General features: G+C 32.9%; 1 protein-coding gene across 1 annotated transcript; it reads right to left on the bottom strand.

Annotated features, from left to right (window-relative positions):
- Window positions 1-6,458: 6,458 nt before the first annotated feature.
- Window positions 6,459-7,099, bottom strand: LOC149241794 (antimicrobial peptide 1). Its single transcript, XM_089374053.1, has one exon. It carries the CDS (start codon window positions 7,040-7,042, stop codon window positions 6,725-6,727), a length of 318 nt encoding a protein of 105 aa, XP_089230179.1. The 5' UTR covers window positions 7,043-7,099; the 3' UTR covers window positions 6,459-6,724.
- Between the last annotated feature and the right edge of the window lie 16,861 nt (window positions 7,100-23,960).

The following is a 23,960-nucleotide window of genomic DNA, read 5'->3' as shown; positions in this document are numbered from 1 at the left end:
CCTTTCTTGAGAGTGCATCTGCCACCACATTTTGCTTCCCTTTTTTGTAGATGATTTCAAAGTCATAACCCAACATCTTTGTGACCCACTTTTGTTGCTCTTCAAAGGATAATCTTTGTTCTAAAAAGTATTTAAGGCTATCATGATCCGTTTTTACCTTGAAGTGTCTTCCCATTAGGTAGGGTCGTCATTTCTTAAGTGCATGGAGTATTGCCAACATTTCCTTCTCATAAATAGCTTTGCTTAAAAACTTTCCCTTGATTGGATGACTTTCAAAAGCAATGGGTCTTTCATCTTGCATTAGAACAGCACCAATTCCATTTCCTGAAGCATCACATTCCACAATAAAGGTTTTTGTGAAGTCTGGTGTAGCTAAGACCGGTGCTTGGCACATTGCCTCTTTAAGATGTTCAAAGGCCTTTGTTGCTTCCGGAGTCCATGAAAATGCATCTTTCTTCAATAATGTTGTTAGCGGTGCTGCTATTCTCCCATAATTCTTAACAAACTTGTGATAATACCCTGTCAACCCAAGAAATCCTCGCAGATGCTTTATGGATGTGGGGATTTTCCATTTCTTAATGGCTTTAATTTTGCTATGGTCTACCTTAACTCCTTCATGAGATACAATATGACCCAAATATTCCACCTCCTAGACTCCAAAGAAACATTTGGATCTTTTTGCATATAATTGTTTCTCCTCCAATAGTTGTAGCCAGGGAAAATTTTAAGAACCCCCCCTAAATTTATAAATTTAATAAATGGGTGAATCTCCATGGTATATAGGAAAAATGGAAGGTGATTTTATCAATAATATAATATGTATATATAATTTTTTGGCGAATCTCTCACCAGGCATGGCGAATATTTTACTCAATTATAAAATATTCAGTCTTTTACTAAATAATAAAACTTTGTAAAGTCCTAGTGAATCTTAGCATAGGCTACATGTTGGTTTAATACCCCCATTTAAATAGGCTACATTCTAGGTGGATACCATGGGTCAATACCATGTGCCATTTTGGTGAATACCATGGGTCAATACCAAGTGCCATTTTTATTTTTATTAATTCTAATATTAGGGTTAATAATGGTTTTTTGCATGGTATTAATAACAATCTAGTCCATGGTATTTGTCCCATAGTATTTTGGCCATAGGTTTCACCTAAATATAACCCATTTTTTGAGTGTTCGTAAATATAAGGTGACTTATGGAGTAAATATAAAAAAAATGTTTTATTTGTTTACCATACCTCTAGTTTATTTATATTTTTATTAATTTACCATACCTCTTTTACAAATATGGTATTTGGCCCATAGGATTCACTTAAATAAAACCTCTTTCTTGAGCCTTCATAAATAGAACGAGGGTTATGGACTAAATATAAAAAGAGGTTTTATTTATTTACGATACGTCTAGTTTATTTATATTTTTATTTATTTACCATACCTTAGTTTATTTATATTTTTATTTATTTACCATACCTTTTGAGTAAGTATAAAAAGAGGTTTTATTTATTTACCATACCTCCACTTTACTTATATTTTTATTTGTTTACACCCTTACATGTATATAAGGTGACTTATGGAGTAAATATAAAAAATGTTTTATTTATTTACCATACCTCTCATTTATTTATATTTTTATTAATTTACCATACCTCTTTTATAAATATGGTATTTGGCCCATAGGATTCACTTAAATAAAACCTATTCTTGAAAATGGGCGAATGGATTCACTTATATAAAACCTATTCTTGAAAATGGGCGAATGGAAGGTTGTAAGTCCTAATTTCAAGGGCTAAATTTACCTTTTTTACCCTCTCCCTTAAAATAAGGCGGGCTATTTGAGGTGATTTGTAAAAATGTACTATGATACAAAATATTCGCCCACTAAAAATTTAAAACCCCTTAATTTCGCCAAAGGGCGAACATTCGCCCCTAAAATTATCCTTGGTTGTAGCACCCTGTCAACATGTTCAACATGATCCTTCCAAGACTTGCTGTAGATTAGTATATCATCAAAAAATACTAACACAAATTTTCTAAGGAATGGTTTGAAAATTGAATTCATCAAACCTTGAAATGTTGAAGGTGCATTGGAAAGGCCAAAAGGCATGACCAAAAATTCATAATGACCCTCATGAGTTCTAAATGCTGTTTTCGGAATGTCTTCACTCTTCATTCTGATTTGATGATATCCTGAACGAAGATCCAACTTGGTGAAGTAAATTGATCCATGCAATTGATCCAGTAATTCATCAATGACAGGAATGGGGAACTTATCTTTAATAGTGAGCTTGTTGAGCTCCCTATAATCCGGACACATGCGCCATGATCCATCATTCTTGTGCACCAATACTACTAGAGCAGAGAAAGAACTTTGACTCGGTTGAATTATACCAGCCTCTAGCATTTCTACAACCATACGTTCAATTTCACTCTTTTGGACATAGGGATATCTGTACAGCCTAATGTTTGGAGGAACACTTCCTAGAATCAGATGAATAGCATGATCATTATCACACATAGGTGGGAGACCTTTGGGAGTCTCAAATACCTTGGAATAATTGTCCAGGACTTTTTGGAGATCTGGAGAAATAGATGATTCCGATGTGGAAACATCTAGCGAACATAATTGTGCAATTACACCTCTTTGCTCCTTTTTTAGAAGCTTTGTCATACCATTAGAGCTGATTATCTTTCCTGGTTTCCCTGCAATACCCCTTAATTCAACTTCCTTTCCTTCCGTAGAAAATTTGATGAAAAGTTCTTGAAAATTAAAAGCTATTGTACCCAAGGATTGTAGCCATTGGACTCCTAGTACAACATCAACACCTCCCATTGGAATGGAAAGCATTGGGCTAGTCAATACATATTCTCCCATGGATAGCTTGATATTATGGCACTTTCTAGAGCAATTTATGGTTCCTCCATTTGCAATCATCACTTGACACTCTGGTGTTGGATATAGGAAGCAATTCAATTCTTTTGCTACCCTACAATGAATAAAATTGTGGGTGCTTCCTGAATCAATCAACACTATTACCTTTTTCTTCTTGATTTGTCCTTCTATCTTGATGGTTTGAGGAGTGGTAATTCCTGCCAATGCATTATAAGATATGGTCGGATTTATTTGTTCTTCATATAGGCTTTGTTCCTGGATTATATCCTCTTCTTTTGACCTTTCTTGCTCCTTTTCTTCTTCCTCTTCACAATCTATGTAGAATAATTTCTTCTTAGCACACTTATGACCTTTAGTGTATTTGCTATCACAACTGTAACAAAGCCCTTTTGCTCTTTTTTCTTCCAATTGTTGTGGTGTCAACCTTATAGGTTGTGAAAGACTAGGGGCAACAACGCTTCCGTCTTTATAGTTGTGAGTGGTATGCTTCCTGGTTGCCATAATTTTGCTTTCCATTTTTCTTGCTAACCTAAATGCCTTTTCTAATGAATCAGGTTCTGAAAGGCGAACATCATGTTGGATATTATCCTTTAAAGACCCTATGAACATATCAATCCTATGCTCCTTTGGAATATCTTTTACCCTTATGTTCAATTTTTGGAACTCCTTAATGTGCTTTATTATTGAACCCTTTTGTTTGAGACTTATCAATTGGCTAAAAAAAGTGTTGCTTTTTGTATCCTCATAATGTGCTATCAATTCTTTCGTAAAAATTGCAAGTGATTAATTGTTTATGAGAGCAAAGCCATTGATACCATACAAACTGATTTGGTTCCAAATATAAAGTTGCCATACGTACCTTTTGTGTGTTTTGCACATTATTGAGATTGAAGAACTGCTCCATCTGTAATATCCATGTGGCGGGATCCTTGCCATCAAACTTCGTCATATCGATTTTTGGAATATGGTGAGTCTTCGATCCAACATTAGAGTTTATGATATCATGATTAACATTTCTTTTGTTCGCATCATGAGTTTCCTTTACTACCTTTTCACCATTAGTAAGTATTTCTTGTAGAAAATTTGTCAAATCTGTCTTCATATCTGTCATGCCTGTCTTCAAGTTTGTGTTCAAATCTATCTTCAATTCTTCCATGTCTGTCTTCAAATCTGTCTTCCAATCATCCATCTTAGCTTCCACGCCCTTTATCTTAGATTCCATGCCATTTATCTTAGCTTCTGTTAGCTTTTGTGAGCGTGACATTTGTTGCACTTGTTCTTGTAATTTTGATATATCATGTAGCATTTCTTCCTCTTCTTCATGAGTCATGCTAGAGATTTCAGGTTCCTTACTAGGTGTTTGCATTTTCTTTCCTCGGGGCATCAGTTACCGATAATAATTACTTCAAAATAATTTTCAAACCGATCTTAAGCAAAAATTTAAGAAAATCCACACACATTTTTTCACTTTATAGGAGCTCGATATTGCCTCTGATGTATCTCTGTACTTTTCGATCATCTAGTTTTGAATTTGTGACTTGAAGTAGCCCTCTATGTCCTCTTTCCAATGCCACAAGTCTGACCCAAATTGGATTCTCCACAGAAGTGTTATGCGAAATCTCCCACAGTGACTTGATTATAGACTAGTTTAGTAGAGCGAACTTGTATGATGTAGCACGAGTCACTGTTTTGACCTTTGGATCTGAAAAATGCATACAAGAAACTAGAGTCCGTCCTCTTTCTGTAACTTCTTACGAAATTTCAATCCGATCCCTAGAGAGAAAGTTATGACGATTTTCCCCAGGTCACCTGTTTGGAATGTAATTCAGGAGTCTGCAAAAAGACCAACTTCCTCGGATCATATCTCCACAAATATAGCGCGAAAAGCTCTGAAATTCAGACGCGAGGTTCAGCGCAATTTCTTCTCAAATGGGTTTTTTGTGCAACTTCTGAAACGTCGCAGAAAAAATGTTATAGCGAAAATGCCACGATGACCTGTTTGGAGCAGCGAGACCCTAGAATCCAAAGCTATGATACCAAATATGATGAAACCAGCTCAAGAAATGATAGAAAAGATAGATCAACGCCTTAGAATTAAGCCTCTTCGAGGGGGCAACCTCCTTTACATTACATAAATGAACAATTCTTTAATGATTCAAATGACAAAACCTCCTTTCTATATATAGGAGTCTAAGGAGTCACAATATAATCCCGCTGACCTAGCAATAATAATATAAAGCCACAAAAATAACAATAGAGGGATTATATGGGGCACAGTAATAACAATATGGGGGCAATAGGGGCACAACAATATTAATAAGGGGTATAACTACAATAGTAATGGGGTAATCACTAGTATTATAGGGACCCAACATCTAGAGTATTCATGAAAGCAAGTATACAAGTGAGACATCCCAACAAACCAGACCTATAAGCTTAGGTATGAACTAAGCCATGCAAAGGAGCTAGTACGATTATTTTTTCTATTAACTAACCCAACAAGCCAAGAGAGTCTTTATCGTTCTACAATAATAGTATTCATCGGCTAATAAAGGAGAGATAAACATATCTTTAATAAGCTATAACTATAAGCTAGTGAATAAGAGGATTAAGGCAAAACATCCAACAAAAGAAGCTCATTCATGACAGTAGTCAAGTAGGAAAGAAACTAAGCTAAAGAATAAGCTTAGAGCTAGCGGAGTTGCTTAAGTAATCATCACAGATAAATATAGTCCTAAATGCAAGGGAGCACGAGGAAGGCAATTTTGCTGGTGTTATATGCATTTAAGCAAGTAGTTATTCTCTACTAAGCTCATTAAAGTTAGGTAGTTCTTATCCGACTTCGGTATTCTCTTACTCTACTTTTCCACAACCTTCTTCTTAATTACAGGATGAGAAATAGTATCAAATTTTTATATTAAGTAAAAAACACAATTTACTAAACTCTAGAAGAGAGTTTAGCCTAAAGTTAACACCTCAAAAATAAATTCCTAGTGGTTGTTAATACAAAACAAGCTCCTATCATTGAGAACCTGATTGTTAATACAAAACAAGCTCTTATCATTGAACCTCAAAAAATGAGGTATGCAAGAGCCTTTCCTATGTGTATTGTGTATGAGGAAAGAGAAAAATAGAAACACATTTTAACAATATTAAGAGATGGCAAGTGTTTACAGAACAAGCTCCTAACCTTTGAGAACCTCAACACTTGAGGTATTATACAAGAGCCTTCCTTATGTTTGTTATGTAAGAGGAAAGAGAAAAATCATGAAACATATTTTTAACAATGTGATAAGAAAGTACAAATTAAAAAGACTCGTATGTATTGTGAAAGAGGGTACTTTATGAATCTGCAATTGATATAAGTTAAATTTAACAAAATAAAAAATTTACATTTTTGAAATCAAGGCTTCATATTCATCTACGATCTATGGATTGATAGCTGGCATGGAATTGCTTTTGATCTTGTGCTTAGTGAAGTTTAAAAGAAATAAAAAGTTAACCTGGAGTAAGATGTTAGATATACACAGATCCTGGGCATAACAGTACTTGAAAGTAGAAAAAACTGTAATATCAGTGCACAGAAAACATTACGTATTAACGAAATAAAGTTAGACACAGCAATACACCGGACATCATATGGACCGGTGAAAATTGCGAATCACTATGCACCTATATCTACCATACTTGACCTAGATGATGCCACACAAACAGCGGCACGCCATGAATGGACGCACTCAAGCTTTATTTGGGACAACGCCAACTACTAATTAGACGTGCCCACTATAGTATGATAATAGTAATATAAAGTTGTCACAGCACTCAGCACTGGATGAAAAAACTCTTCCAACCAAAACTGCTGCAAGCTTGATTAACACTGCTAGAAAACCGGGTCTGAGCAACGCCCTTGCAGTTGTCCGTGTTGTAAGCAGAAGCAGTCTGGCCTTGATACACGAACTCGTATCCTCCATGAACGTTGTTGCCGATATTAGAACACCCACATTTGCTGTATCGCGCAGCATGGTTGTTACAACCAGGCCCTGCCCATGCAGTGAAATAACTGCCCTGAGAAGGCTGGGCCATGGCTAAAAACAAGCATACCAACACAAACATCACGTATGCCAAGCGCTTGGTTTCCATGATAGCTGATAACAGGAATCCGGATCAGGATTAATGTGTGAGTGCTTTGGCAGTCGGGAGACCTAGATTTATAGTGAACGTAAAGCGATGGTGATTTCCACTGGGTGAATAAAGAATTGTTTTTACTGTTTGGGATTGTGAATTGTAAATGCGTATGGAGACTGAGAGTGGCCACGTAATTTCTTTTTTTAACCCTACGAATGTGATAGACATGACGAGATCTTAACCCTAAGGATGAGTGGGGCAGATTTTTTAACCCTAAGGATGAGTGGGGCAGATTTTTTAACCCTAAGGATGAGTGGGGCAGATTTTTTTTCAGCCACAGAAGCGTGTTTGTAGCACGTTTTCCTTTCTATATATTCTAATTAGATTTGTAAGGGCGTTATTGAAGCAGGTTTTCTATTATATATTCTTTGTGAGGACCAAACTTCCCCAGCTCTCTAAGATCTAATTATATTTCATAAAATTATCCGCATCAAATAAATAAATTATCAAAGATAACCGGATAGCAACTAAATCTCATATTGGCTTATTATCTTCGCAGCGAGCACTACTTTTATCCTAAAAATATTTTAAAAGATGCGTCCGTGACAGGAGACAGCGTAACCAGGCACCGGGTATGCGCAACGAGGCGACCTTTTGGGCAGAGTCCAGTTTGTCTGAAACACTGAAAAATCTAAAATTCATGATCTTTGGCATCTTTTTGAAAATCACAAAAACGTTTAATTAAATAATTGCTCCATCATTTTTTATATATATAATTGGTTTTTGTTTAATTTTCGAAGGTTGAGCCAGTTTATAATCAAGCTAAAAACAGTGAACTAACAGTTTTATAGACTATTTTTAATCTGGGTAGACCTTAAAATGTGATTTTATTTATATATAATTTTGACCTTTGTGAAATTTTAGATTTTTTTGTAAACCATAAATAATTTTTGATCAAATTTATTTATTTATTATTTATGTAAATATTGCCATGAGTGTTTTGATAAAATTCATATTATTTGAGTTTGACTAAATTTTTTTGCAAAATTTATATAATGAAACATTACCTATTAAAATTTATTATTATTTTTTAAATAATTTATATTCGATATTAAATTCAACCTATTATTACAATTTTTTTAAAAATTAGTATTATGCATTTACGGCATTAATTCTGGACTATCAACCTACTCTGTTGAATGGTACCTGTGCTGATTGCATCCACGACTCTGAAAAATGCAATGACAAAGTGTGTGGTTACTGCCACAGACAAATCAGAGTTTTCTTTTTATTACCCTCGTGCACGCCCACCACCACCAAAGCTGGCTCCTTGTGAAACCGCCAAAGCTGCCTCCCTGTGAAACTGGTTGGTGGGCAATTAAAAATATTGAACACTAACTGAATATTAAATTTAAGAGCACTGACTGCAACTTAAATGTTATTGGTTGGCAGCCACACTCACAATTAAGAATGGAAATTAATATAAAAATTATTGCTTGAAAGTATAATTCAAATATTTATAATATTATTAATGGTTAAAGCTGTGTAGTTTAAATAACTTACAAATTTAGGTATTTAGAAGTTTTTGATGGTGCTGAATTTATTTCAAAAAAAAAAATCACATTCTAATTAGCAGATTTTTTGAATTTTTTTTTACCAGATTCCAACAAAAAAAACTATTGTGTTGTGTCTAAGCAGCTCCATTTTTATTTATGTCTATGCTTTGTACTAAACATATCATAGGACATTATTAAAAAGTTTTCTAAATCATTAAAAATATTTAATATTTTTAAATCTTAAAAATATTAAAAATATATAATAAAACAAATCTAATATTAAATATTAATTATTTGATAGTTATTCTTTTGTATTTATTATTATTATTTTAACTTTCAGCATATTGACATTTTTTTTTTATATATAACGTTGTTGTTAATTAGTGTTTAATATTAGATTTGTTAATGAAAATTGGAAAGACTCTGCCTATTTTTAAAAAGTTAATCAAAACTGGTTTAAGAATATGAGTATATTTATATATTTTTTATAAATAATTTTTTTTAATATATATATATATATATTATTCTTTTTAATTTTTTTAATATTTAGTCACTAACAAATTATTTACATGGTATTTTAGAACACTATAATAAAGTATATATACTAAAGAGAGTATAAATTTAACATGAGACTCTTAGGTTAATCATTTTAATGAAATCACTCTTTAACTTAATGATGAGAACGGGTGATAATAGATGAATTCATATTTCAACAAATGAAATTAGCAATAAAATTGTTCATACTTGCAATCAATGCATAGTTACAGTTAACAAATACCTCAATTTACCAATCAATAAAACCTAAATTCACTGGATTCTACACTTGAACGCTAACTTTTTTTTTTTCAGAGAAAAAAAACCAACATAGATTTATATTAAGAAAAATATAAATATCCTCCATACATAAGGCTGCAGATTCAGCTGAAAAGAAGCCCCACATGTTTTGAAAAAAGGAAATACGTTTACCGATAGTCGAAAACTCCATATCAGAAACAGGAAAAAAACCTAACTTTAATTTAACTATATTTACAATAAACGACATAAAATAGCTACTATATAACACTTTTCTATTAAAATCAATTTTAAATATATAAATAAATTCTGCTACTTAAAAAAAACCATTAAAAAACATATATTATACAAAATAACAAATCATATATACCATAAAAACAAATAAATTTTTGAAATAAAATATCACAACAAAAAAAACTTTCAAAACTTAAAATAATTAGACTAATAAATTATAAACTTTGTCATAAATTCTCTCTTCGATTTTTTAATCTAATAACTAAACTGCTCATCATAAATCATAATTTCGACAATTGGAAACTCTAATCCATTGTTAAATTCTACGATGAAAAGTTCTAAACATTTTTAAAAAATATTAAATTTATATTTCTATTTAAGAATAAAATTTAGATAACAAAATCATATATGATGAAATATTTCTTCATCATCATCATAATCTCATAAATTTAAATAAAAAATTAATAAAATTAACTTTTATTGAGAAAAATAATCATCGGATTACACACCCATAAAATTATTTATCCATGTTTCACACTGTTGAACTTAATCGTACTGTCAATTTTCAAAAATATTTCGGAAATATGCAGTTGAAAATGGCTTTTTTGTTTTTTTCCAAGAGGAAAAAGCATCATAGATTATATTGAGACAATATAAAAAACCATCATAAGTTACAGAAGGGTGGCAAGAGAAGGCAGTTGAAAATGGTTGTTTCACACCAATACTGTATAGGCTGTGGAGTCGAGTGTACTTACTTCAAATTTGACTCTAAAGAGTAAAACAACATTTATGTAAGACATGTAATTTAATTATTTTGTTTGGTTGAAAGCAAATTTTAAGGCTGTAGTCTAAGGATGCTGTTTTTTAATCTGAAAATCATGGAAATTCTGGTAGTATTTTGAGAAAATTTGATAGAGATTTTTCTAAATCTAAATTATAGTTGTTAAACTTTAAAATTTTAGGTGCCCCAGGGGTTTTTGATAATGCTGAATCTATTTCTACTATCAAAAATATGATTCAAACACTGCCTCTATAAGATTTTTTGAATTTTTTTTGCTGGATTCCAGCGACTTTTGGCCAGGTAATTCCTTAGCGTCGGTATACTAAGCCTCTAGTAGTAAGCTAATCAATGAAGTACTAATCATTATTTCACTATCCTCCCCTTTCCATATTATCGATTGGATTAAAATAAAGTAATAGAGAAAAGCTGAATTTACTTACTACCTCATATTTAATAATTATAGTGGATAATATAAATTCAAATAAAGTAAATAAAGTCAATTTAATGAACAAAATAAAAAGACAAAATTAATTATAAGGGACAATATAAGTTAAATTAGAGTAATATTTTCTTTTGGTAAGTTTAGCAAGACTACATCTTCATCATATCTAATATATTACTCCAATAGGATAAAAACATTGAACTATCACTTCACATTAAAAATACCTTAACAGAGCATCTATTACCGTCTATCCAAGACCCAAGACTAAACTAAAATAATATTCAAGAAAAAAAAATAATAATTAAAATATACCATATAAATTAAAATAATTTAATATTAAAAAAACAAAATTAATTTACCATATAATACTTAATAATTGCGGTGCTGGTGAACGACAAATATCTTCACTGTATGATGGAAATCCCTGTCAGATGACAATTATTGCATTTACGGGTAAGATGATCCACAGGTTTTGTTTTCTAGCGGAAGAGGCATTTCGTCGGTGAAACTGCTGACAAGACGACTGCGATATATACATGATGAGAAGCAAGTAAAGCACCATGAGACATATATTTGCAAGTTGCATGCACCTCTTATCTAAAGAGAGAAAAGTAGAGAATTAAAGCTATACGGCAAATGAAATGAAATTACGCAGCGGTACATCACAATCATTTTAGCTTCCTAGATGATTTATACGTGAAGCATAATATGTACGATAAATTTATAATATGTACCCTAAATTTATTATTTAAAGATATTTAATTTCTTTTTTAATTTTTAAAATATAAAATTTGAAATTTCATAAAATCAGTTATTATTGAAAAGATGGATGATACATGAATTTATTATTGAAAAGATGGATGATACAGGAATTTTCAAATTAGTGATTTTATTTAATTTCATATTTAAATGAGTGATTTGTCTATTTGCGGTAGTTTAATTAGCAATCACTGTGGTTCAAATTTTGTACGATGATCACCTGATTCTGGTGAGAAATTGGACATGATAAAGATATAGTCCTACCAAACTTACTATATATATATGAGTGATTTGATTTAATTTAATATTTTAAAAAAAATTCAATTTGCTTATCAATTTTTAAAATATAAAATTTGAAATTTCTTAAAATCAGTGATTATTGAAGAGATGGATGATATTGGAAATGAGAGTTGTCTTTAGTACGATTTTTTGGAAGCTTTTCAGGTGGGTTTTTCCGGTCTAATTTCTTTAAAATCCGGCAAGAAATTATTGAAATCACAAGTTTCATAGTAATCCCTGCACAATCTAGTGAAATGAAGTCTCATGTAACCGGAAGCCTTGGGTTCAAATCTTGTGCGATCACGATGTAATCCTACCAAACTTACAATATTTATATCTATATATATATGAGTGATTTGATTTAATTTAGTATTTAAAGAAATTCAATTTGCTTTTAAAAATATAGAATTTGAAATTTTCTAAAATCAGTGATTATTGAAGAGATAGATGATATTGGAAATGCCTAAATTAGTGATTCTATTTTAGAAAGGACTTTCAATATACAAATTAACAACCAACTTAAGGAATAACAATTTTAAAAGTATTTTCAATTTTTAATTAGAGTAGCTATAGAAATTAAATAATTAATAAATACCCTAAGCATCCATTCATAATGAGCATATTTACATGATTAAAATTAAACAAAAATCACCAAAACTAACTAAATTATAATTTTATTTAAAATTATATAATTATTATTAATTATAAAACTGTTTATGCTTGGTTAAGAGCTCGTCTTCCTCATACGCAAGGAAACAGGTTCAAAACCCAAGACCCAGAGGTATCTCATAGGAGTGAAAGCCTGCCTCGGCCCAAGACCCAGTACGGACCACCAACGGGTTATTCTAGGTGGCGTGGTTTTCCTTGAATAATGGCGATGAGTAGGTGGGGTGGTTTTCCTTGAATAAGGGTGATGAGTAGGTGGTGTGGTTTTCCTTGAATAATAGTGATGGTTGTCGTAACTGTTGGTTTGACAACTGAGTTATGATAGGTTTCCCACATGTGAAAAAAATATATACATTTCTAAAAACATGGAACAAGATTTTTAATCATGGAGAATTACCCTTAATTTACCATAGATATTCTCAATTTGTCTTTGTTACAATACCACTAGCATGGATACCACATGCCTAAAAGTCTATAACTCACTTCATATGACAATTGTTCATATATATATAACGCTTCTTTTGTATGCAGATGACCTTATTCTGATTGCTAAATCGGCTCTTGGTTTGTAAGAGCACTTACTATCCCTTGAGCATTTTTGTAGAAGTGTGGGGATGCAATTCAATATCAGCAAAACGAAAGTAGTGGTCTTCTCTAAGAAAAGAAAACATAACCAGCATAAGTTCTAACTTACTATCCCTTGAGCATTTTTGTAGAAGTGTGGGGATGCAATTCAATATCACCAAAATGAAAGTAGTGGTCTTCTCTAAGAAAAGAAAACATAACCAGCATAAGTTCTACTTTGAAGGCAATATTCTAGAAGAAGTTGAGGATTACAAATACCTCAGAATTGACTTAAACAAAAATCTATGCTGGAATGGTTGTAGAAAGAAAAGAACTTTGGGGGGGGGGTGGAAAGCATTTTATGCTTTTCAAAATAGGTGTAGAGATGCAAAGTTATGGGACTGGAAAACCACTCAAACTCTTTTTGGGCTTCTAGTGATTTCGGTGATTCTCTATGGTTGTGAAGTATGGGCCAACATTACATCTGACATGCAATGGAGACAAATCACTCAAACTCTTTTTGGGCTTCTAGTGATTCCGGTGATTCTCTATGGTTGTGAACTATGGGCCAACATTACATCTCACATGCAATGGAGACAAATTGAGAAAATTCAGAAGTGCTTGATTACAAACAAATTTAAGATTAAAAGTGCAGTTACTTATGATATTTTGTTAAGTGAAACAGGGATTGCTCCTATTGAAGCAATTGCTATGGTGGGAGTTATGGTGCGAGTCATAAGGTATTTAAAAAAAATTGAGCAAATGGAAGAGGGTAGATGGCCTAAGGTTGTCTTTAATGATAGATTGTGCAAGAACAAAAAAACTTGGATGAAAATAACAAATGGTTTAGTAAATGGGGTATTTTCTTTCCCATAAACAGCAAAGAGATAAAAGCTTTTGTTATGGAAAAGTTCCACAAGCGTACTTGGGATAAGGAGCTAGGAAGAAAAAAAATTACTATATTGAAGTGTTTAATCCCACTCATAGTCATCAACCAAAAGCATACATAGAGGCCAATATCTCTTGGAGAGACAAAATTCTTATTGCTCAGTTAAGGACTAATTCTCATGAACTTCGTTGTGAAACACGACGTTGGAAAAGGCTAAAGGAAGTGTGGGAGGAAAGAGTATGCATTTTTTGTTCTTCCGGAGAAGTGGAAATAAAAAAAATATTTCATTTTAGAATGTGAGGCTTTTAAAGACAACAAAGAAAGTTATGCAGATATGCTCACAGCTAGCTCTTGGGATAATCTATTTAGTGAGGGGTTTGTCAAGAAGCTAGGAGCATTTATTTTGAAGCTTCACAGAAAAAGGACCGAATACATCAAGTAGATGAAGAAGAAATCTGTCTCATATGCTATCTTTAGCCTTGTGGACGTTAAAATAATTTGTTTCTTTCTTTCTTTCTATATTTCTAATTAATCAATTTAAATAAAAAGACAAAAAGAAAATAACTATTTTGGAGATAAATTTCAACTTTGGTGTGTGTACACTACTATAAATATTTTAAAATATTACATGGATAATAAATCCCTCTGATTATTGATAATTAAATTAAAATTATAAAAACCCTATTAAATACACCTATCAACATAAATGTGAACAATAAATTCTTTTCCAAATAAAATAAAATCATATATACTTATTTTTTAATTAATATTATACATTAATTAATTTACTATTATGTAAAAGTAATTAGTATTAATAAGTTTTATTAAGTTGAAATTTGATGTCAGCCATATGTGTTAATGTTTTCACATTATAAATAATATAATTTTTTACATTTTAAAATTAATCACAATTTTGATTACATCGGGGTGATATAAAGAGCACCATACAAATTAAATTTTAACTTTGGAGATAAATTTTAACTTTAATGTGTGTACACTACTATAAATATTTTAAAATATTTCATGGAGCTTAAATCCTACTATCTACTTAATGATTATTGATAATTAACTTAAAATTCTGAACTCTCTATTAAATATACCTACAATATAAATGTGAACAATAAATTCATTTCCAAATAAAATAAAATCATATATTTATTTTTTAATTAATATTATACATTAATTAATTTACCTTTGTGTGAAAGAATTAATACTAATCAGTATTATATATATGTTAAATTGAAATTTGATGTCATCCATATGTGTTAATGTTTTCACATTATAAATAAATATAATTTTTTACAATTCAAAATTAATCACAATCTTCAGTACATCAACTTGATATATAATTATAGTGTACATAGAAGAAGAAGAAATATATATATATATATATTTTTTTTTTTTTTTCTTCTATGTACACTATAATTATGGTTTATAACTCGGAACACTTTATGTATAAGACATAATTTATAATTTTTTCTCTTTTATGTACACTTTATAATTTTTAGTGAAATTACAATTTATAATATGTATCCTTGTAACACTTTATGTACCATGCATATTTTATAACTTTCCAACAAATTTAATTAGAAAATAATACCAAAATATTTAAAATTTAGGATATATATATAACTTACAAACCTTGTTACTCGTTAAGTTGGTTGTTAATTTGTATGTTGAAAGTCCTTTATAAAACAAAATCACTAATTTAGGCATTTTCAATATCATCAATTTCTTCAATAATAATTGATTTTAAGAAATTTCAAATTTATATTTTAAAAGTCTATAAGAAAATTGAATTGCTTTAAATATTAAATTAAATCAAATCACTCGTTTAGATATTAAATTAAATGGAATCACTAATTTAGGAATGGCCTATATCATCCACCTCTTCATAATAACTAATTTTATGAAATTTCAAATTTCATATTTTAAGAATTGAAAAATAAATATTATTTCTTTAAATAGTAAATTTATGGTACATATTATAAAGTTCAATTGAAATTCAAATCTAATGCTTCACTTATAAATCATGAAGGAAGCTAAAATGATTGTGATGTACCATTGTGTAAAAAATTTAAATCCCTAGAGTTTCATAAATAAACAGTAGTGAAATTCGAGTCGTGAAACTTTCATAAATAAACACTAGCGAAATTTGAGGCCTAAATTACCGTACCCTCTTGCAACAACACAAATCCATTGCATCACATCTTACATGGAAGTTGTTACATCGCATCACATCTTACACAGAAGTTGTTACTGCCTTACTATCTCGTACGGTTTTAGAGGCATTAAATAATGTATAAGCTGGTGAAGTTGTTACTACCTAGATGTCTCGTACAGTCTTAGAGGCATTAAACAATGTATAGCCTGGTAAATATTGGTTGCCGCTAGGTATGGCCTTTTATCCTGAAAGATAAGACGTGTGTATGTGTTGATCCCCAAATTCAACAATTTTGTGCTGCATGAATCAGAGTGGGCTAATGGGTCGACGAAACACCCTTTGCGTTTCGTGCCCCCTCGACGTTGGTGAGGCCCTTCCGGCGATCGGGTCCCAACGTTAACAGTGAGTAGCTAATGTCCCAAACATTAACGCTAACGTCTGTGTCTAGCTCCCGTTGGCAGTTAATGGTCGTTTCAGGGTTCGTCGTCCAACACTCGTTTGCAGGCTAGCTCGTCGATTACAACATGATAGCTCAAAGAAGGAATGCAACCACACACTCGCCGAAGTGACAAGTAGCCCTTCTTCACCAATGGCGACCTACGATCTGTATACAAAGTGACAACTCCAATTTCGAATTTGAATTAGCAAATCCACCCAAATCCATTAGCAATTAACCCCATTAACCAGAGGAGGGTGGGGAGTAAATGTCTGTAAATCCTCAAATTTGTCGCGCGTGGCAAGTTAGACAAGGCCGCGTATAGTCAAATTTTTCCGATCCATCTCATTTCATTTTAGCGTTCAATTTCATTCATTCCATCGAGCGAGGAGAGGAAACAGGGGAGAGGGAGACGAGCTTTCATTCCATCGAGCGAGGAGAGAAAATAGGGGAGAGGGAGACAGGATTTCATTCTGTCGAGAGGAAATAGGGGAGAGTGAAACCATTTTGTCGAGAGGAAATAGGGGAGAGTACAACCATTCCGTCGAGCTCTCGAGAAAATAGGGGAGAGTTCTGTCAAGCAAGGAAATGGAGCTCCCTCGGAAACAGGGGAGAGTGCAACCATTCTGTCGAGCGAGAGAAAAATAGGGGAGAGTTACAAGCTGTTTTCATAAATTTTCCCAAAGGTCGGCTGTTGCCTACTATTTTCAGAAGGAGAGTTTCCTACTATTTTCAGAGGGAGAGTTGCCTACTGTTTTCAGCAATCCTGCCAAGTGCATTTCTCTTCTGCCAAGCGAGACAGGGTGACCATTTGCAGAGGTAAATTTACTATTTTTTACAAATTATATGCATTTTCTATAAATTATCTGCAATTATATGCATTATTTTTTCTCCGGGATGTTGTTCCAAGGAGTTTCCACAACGGTGACAAGCGAGTTGTCGCAACGGTGACTAGTGATTTGCCACTACGACACTTATCTAGGTCGGCATTACGGAAACTCACTCGTGATTGCGGCAACTCGCTTGTCACTTGTCATTGATTTTCTTTTCTTTTCTTAGTGAGCTCAACTAGATAGATGGCAGTGAATGATATGCAACTTATTTTAAAGAAATGAAATAATATTAAAAAAGATAATATATATGACAATGAATGATCTGCAACTTATTTTAAAGGAATGAAATAAAATAATAGTGACCCTAGGTTGGTACTCATGTTGCAACAAACCAAATACAGGAAGCTCTTTTGATACACAACAAAAAAGTAAAAGATAAAGTAAATTAACATATGAAAACGAATGACTCTACAAATTATTTTAAAAGAATGAAATAAAACAATATTTTGTGATTTAAGTTGGTACTCATGTTGTAGAAAACAAGTCCAAGAATCTCTTTCAATGCACAACTACAAAGTAAAGGATAAAAGTAAATTAACATATGAGAATGAATGATTTACAACTTGGTTTAAAAGAGTAAAATGAAATTAATAGTGTATGATCCTAAGTTGGTATTACCGTTGGCACCAAACCAAGTCCAAAAATATTTTTTGATGTACAACAACAAAGTAAAAGATAAACTAAATTAACTTATCATGAAAGCATTTTAAGATGATTTTTAATACATAAAGTAAATTAACTTATCAAATAATTTAAGATGCTTTTTAATATTTTCATGGTTGAGTAACAATGAGTTGCCGCCACTGTAACAGTGAGTTTCTGCCACTGTAACAGGGAGTTGCCTCCACTGTAATAGTGAGTTGCAGCCACTGTAACAATGAGTTTCCGTCACTGTAACAGTGAGTTGTCGCCATTGTAATAGTGAGTTGCAACTATTGTAACAATGAGTTGCAGCCACTGTAACTGTGAGTTGCAGCCACTGTAATAGTGAGTTGTCGCCATTGAGTTGTTGCTACTGCAATAATGAGTTGCTGCAACCTTGTTTTAACAATCTAACAATATTTCATTAAATTGTTTCTTCTTTTGTAAATGGTGCAAAAGTGGACACTGATCATCCAGGTTTGGTTCCATCCAAACCCAGGCCAAGCATGGACTATATTTGTGCTTCATAATGAAACACTAATCCAAGTCTATCAAAATAGTAGAGAAATACCTAGGACAACCACAAACAATGAAGCCTATTATCTTGCCCTGGTTGATGGGCTAAGAGCAGAAAGGAATTATGGTGCAAGTGACATTGTCACTTACACCAATTCATAGTTGATAACCAATCAAATGATTGGAATTTACCAAGTCAGAAAACAAAATTTGAAACCCCTCCACAAACAAGCCAAAAACATTGCTGCACAATTTCAAAGTTTTAACATAACTTACCAATCAGATGTCCAAAGGGTTGTTGATGATATACTCAGTGAAGCAACATCCAATGGATGTGGATGTGCAAGATATGTGGAGGAGCCAACATGTGCTCCACCAATTGTCATTGACAGGAATCGATATACGTGGTGTGTTAATGAATGGATTATTCTTGTGATTTCTATTGGGGTTATTATGGTGGGAGTCCTATTATGGTGTTCTTATTTCTTGTGATAGATTGTAGCAACATAAACAACCATTATGTCCATCATTTTTGATGTATTTATATGAGATTTGTTTTTTTATAGATGGGCTCACTTTATTTTTTGGTACTTTTTTTATATCTCAATACGTGTATGTAAAAAATGTATTTTTCAGTCATGCTATTAATGGAAATACATTGTGATTACAATTCAGATGTCTCATTTTGATTACAGTTTAGTTGTGTCTAACAATTCATTTCAGTTCAGTTGTGTCATTTTCATTACAGTTCAATTTTGTCTATCTATTGGAAATACTAAGAAGGGTGGGGGGAGAATCACTATTTCCTTTTACAAATGTTATTTTATCAGTTAAGAACACTTTAAACATAACCCAAAAATGAATAGAAAAATAAATATTTTTATTATCAAATAGAGGACTCCAAAAGATGTTACAAAACAAGACCTTAGAATGCCTTCAATACCTCTTCACATTTCCAACTTCTAGTAACATTCATTCATTCATTATCCATGAGTAGCACATGCAATATTTATACAAGTCTCTAATAAAAGTCTAATGAGATCGAATTCTTAAAGAATCCCCTTCAATAACAAATTATGTGAGATACCCTTGGTTACAAGCCAACTAAGATAGCTTATAGATCAATCATGATTTTACCTTTATACATGGTTAAATGCAAAATGAAATTGTGATATCTTTCATTTTTCCAATCCATAGATCCAACCTCAAGGGACATAATTGTATAAATATCCAAACAAACAATTCAATTGTTGTGAATTTCTCCATTATCAATAGCTACAACCACAAGATTGGGTGATTTGAATTGAAGCATGTTCTGACATACATGACAACAACAACAGCTAAGCTTGCAAACAGTGAAAATAATATGAACAACCTGCAAATCAATGAAGTTAACTTGATAATCATGCAAAATTATAATATGCATTCAAGGATAACTAATAAACTGTAACCAATACTTTTTAAGGAAAGTAATTTAAGGAGTGAGTGTAATGTTGCATGGGCCCACAAAGTTGCACGTAATCAAACTTTAAATTATTATGATGGAAAATCTCCCCTGACCATGACAGCAACGAACGGTTGGTGCCAAATGGTAGGGAACCGTTGCGGAAACACCTAAATGCGTACAACGGAAACAGATCATGTGACAACGACAACAACGAATGGTCAGTGACAAATGGGCTGTAAGCATTGCAAAAACACCTGACTGGGTATTTTCGCCGCAATAGACGATGCCACGTTTTATTATTACTGGACTCATTACCTCAACTCTTCCATTGCGTCGTTCTCCCACATTCAAACTGTTGCAGAGAACAAACACAACCATAGCCACTTTGAACTCTGAATAAAGATGGGAGGCTCAAGAGTTCGCAGAGAAGGTAGCGAAGAATTTCTAGACGAATTTCCACACATTAAACCATTTTTTGAACAGGCTGGCTGGATAGAGTATATTCGCAGGTTTTAGGGGTATGACGACGACATAAATTTAGAATTTTCCATGCATTATAGGGAGGATAGATCTGAGGTAGTAGGGATAGTGGTTCACGCGACAAAAGAAGCAATTATGGAAGGGACAGGGTTACCCCAAATGGGAGAACAATGGTTTGTGCCCCGAAAACCCCAACTTGGTGTTATGCGGCAATTTCTTGAGGTAGGTGAACATCTACAGAGGATAAGAATAGGATTTGACATGAGGGAATTACCATAACCTTGGAAAGTGTTGAATTCCTTGTTTAGATATTTTTCATGTGCGAAGGAAGATATGTCATTATTTATTACCACCACATCTAGTTGTTAGACCACTTGCGTCATAGAAGGTTGGTTAACAAGATTTTCTTTCTTTCAAAAACCCTAAATCATATGTCCTGATCTGTGAAGGAATCAAAGTGGTCATTCGAAATCATGTCCCACCATTTCCTCATCAAACTTTTGGTGAATGTTGCGCTGCAAAGGGAAGGCGGAACTTGGGATGAACTAGTTGGAAGGCCATTGCATGTTGAATCTGCTACCCCGCCAGAGGATGCCCTGGAAGATGCAACTCCACCCCATGACCTCCCAGCTGCAACTCCGCCCCATGACCCCCCAATTGCAACTCCTCTGCCCCATGACCTCCCAACTGCAACTCCGCCCCATGACCCCCCAACTGCAACTTCGCCCCATGACCGCCCAACTGCAAAAATTCCCACAAAACCTTTCCATATGGAAACCGAGCCGCCTAGTGTTCAAACTAGGGTTGCTAAGGATTCTATTGCTAAATCCCCACAGAAAGGAGACGAATAAGATGATGATGATGAAGTAGAAATATTGGGGAGTAAACCTGCCACCAGAATATTGAGAGGATACAAGAAACGCCCGACAGTAGTTCCAAAATCCAAGCAGAACAAGAGAAAGCGAGGTCGTCTTGCTCCAGTTCCTGAAACCCTCCTCGTTGTTACAGAAGAAACAACATAAGAGCAAGATAAAGAGCATCCACAAGATGTATTGATGGAAGAAGCAGTCATGGAGAAAGGATGCATGCAGCAAGGATTCATGGAACAAGGATTATGCCACCTTGCTGACACAAAAGAACAAGTTGATAAGGTTCCCTCTCCTAATTCTAACTATGAGTACATACGAGGAGTAGCCGAATGGTATGAAATAGAGGGCCTTGCCTCAATTTCAATTTTGTATGGGGATGATGTGGAGAACAAACTGACTGCACCACCAAAATTCTATGGGGAAAATGAGGAAGACCAACCAACTGCACCACAAGAATTGTATGGGGATGATGAGGAGGACCAACCAACTGCACCACAAGAATTTTATGGGGATGATGAGGAGGACCAACCAACTGCACCACCAGAATTGACAAAGAAGCACGTTGGAACAGTAAGTACCCCTACAAATCTTCCTCTATATATTTCATTGTTAAGGAAGAATAGGATTCTCTAGATGAAAAACAAAGAGCTACAAATCAAAGTTAAAACCCTAACAGATGAGTTGAGACAAAAAGAAACTTTTGATAGATTAAATTTCTTGGCCCAAGTTGCAGAGTCCCTGCCCATTGGTGTCATAGATATACCTTTTCCAGGGGTTTAAGAGATTATACCCCTTGGAAAAAAACAAACTGTTGGCATTGTTGTGCAAAAAAAGGACCATAAGCCATAGATGAAATTGACCAAAAGTATAGTTGTGCAAACAAAGGAACATGAATCATAGATGAAACTAACAAAATAAATGCATGTACGAACAAAGGAACAGGAACCAGAGATGAAACTAATAGAGGATCAGGAACCAGAGATCAAGCTGACCAAAGAAGTTGTTGTGAAAATGGAGGATGAGGAAGAAAAGAATAAATTAGTCCTATGTATACCCTCTTATAAGGGAAAAATAATACCTTTCCATTTGCAAGAAAACTTAATTCGTGACCTTTGCAAGAAATGAGAACAATATATTGAGGAGGCTAGTGTTATTGCTAAGATTTCACACTTCCACCATCGGAAATTTAGGGAAGCTCTTGAGATTGAAAAGAGGCCAAGCAATCTCAATAGAGAGGATGGCTGGAAAATCAGTAGGTGCTGGATCCCAGCAATCTCTTCTTAATCATTTTTTTTCTGCCCCCCTCCTCGTTTTTTGGCTCCTCTTATTTATTTCTTTATTATTTATTTATTTATTTTGGTTATTTTAATTTACTTAATATTATTTTCTCGTCATTTATTTATTATTTTTAAATTTTTTTTTTTAATTTTTTTTTTTTTTTTTTGATATTATTTTCTTGTCATTTATTTTTAAACTTAATATTATTTTCTCATTATTTATTTATTTTTATTTTTATTTTTAATATTACTTTCTCGTTATCTATCTATTATTTATTTATTTATTTATTTATTTTTTAGATTTTTAAGTTAACTTAATTTTATTTTCTCATTCTAATATATTTATTAATTCTAACTAACTTTTATCTTAACAACCCATTAATATATATTTATATTTATATATACATTTAATTTAGACATATATTATAAGAAAGGTCCTTTATATAACTACTTTCCATTTGAATACTAAATAACTTATAATTTTTAATTATTAAATAATACCTTTTAACTAACTATTCACACCAATTAAAATTATTTTATTTTTATTTTACGGGATTGGTCACCTAATATAACTAATTTCCTTTAAAAAATTTATGACCATGGTCCTAAAGTCAAAATTAGCCGTTGGTCAAGTTAACCGTTGGAGGCTCTGCTCAGACTATTTAACATGCTAAGCTGGATCTGTTTCTTCAACTTGTCCTGACGATGAACCACACTGGTTGGTTCGAAACGCGTTGACAAATGGTTTCTCATGTGATTTTCGCCGAAAAATCTCTCGTAAACTTGATATGGATCACAGAAGCCTCAACTCTACAAGAGAACAATATATATACATATTTTTTGAATGAAAACATAAAAACACAATGGTTGAGTTGCAAAGCAAGGTGAACAAGATGGAGAATGATAAGAAACAACTCAGACAGATAATGGACAGTGTGCTTAGTTGCAGGGCTCCTTCAACCAATTACAATGTGTACTTGACAAAAATATTGTTGATGTTTAAAAATAATGTTATCATCAACAATAAGCCTTTCCAGGTTGAATACAAACATGGTTTCATAGAATCATATAGGGCCTACATGAATCTAGAAAAATACTTGCTTTGTGAACTGTACCAACATAATTTTATGGTATCTCTTAACAAAAAATGGAATCCCAACCCTGATGTAGGGGATGTCCAATTGAGAGCCTTTGTATCATATTTGAGAAATCAGGCCAGTTGGGTGGAAGCTCTTAAAAATTTTAAA

The sequence above is a fragment of the Pinus tabuliformis genome, chromosome 8, assembly GCF_031772625.1.
Source record: "Pinus tabuliformis cultivar Carrire ecotype Pingquan chromosome 8, CPIR1, whole genome shotgun sequence".
NCBI lineage: Eukaryota > Viridiplantae > Streptophyta > Pinopsida > Pinales > Pinaceae > Pinus > Pinus tabuliformis.
Note: the sequence above shows the minus strand (reverse complement) of the source record. Positions and strands in the feature narration are given on the sequence as shown.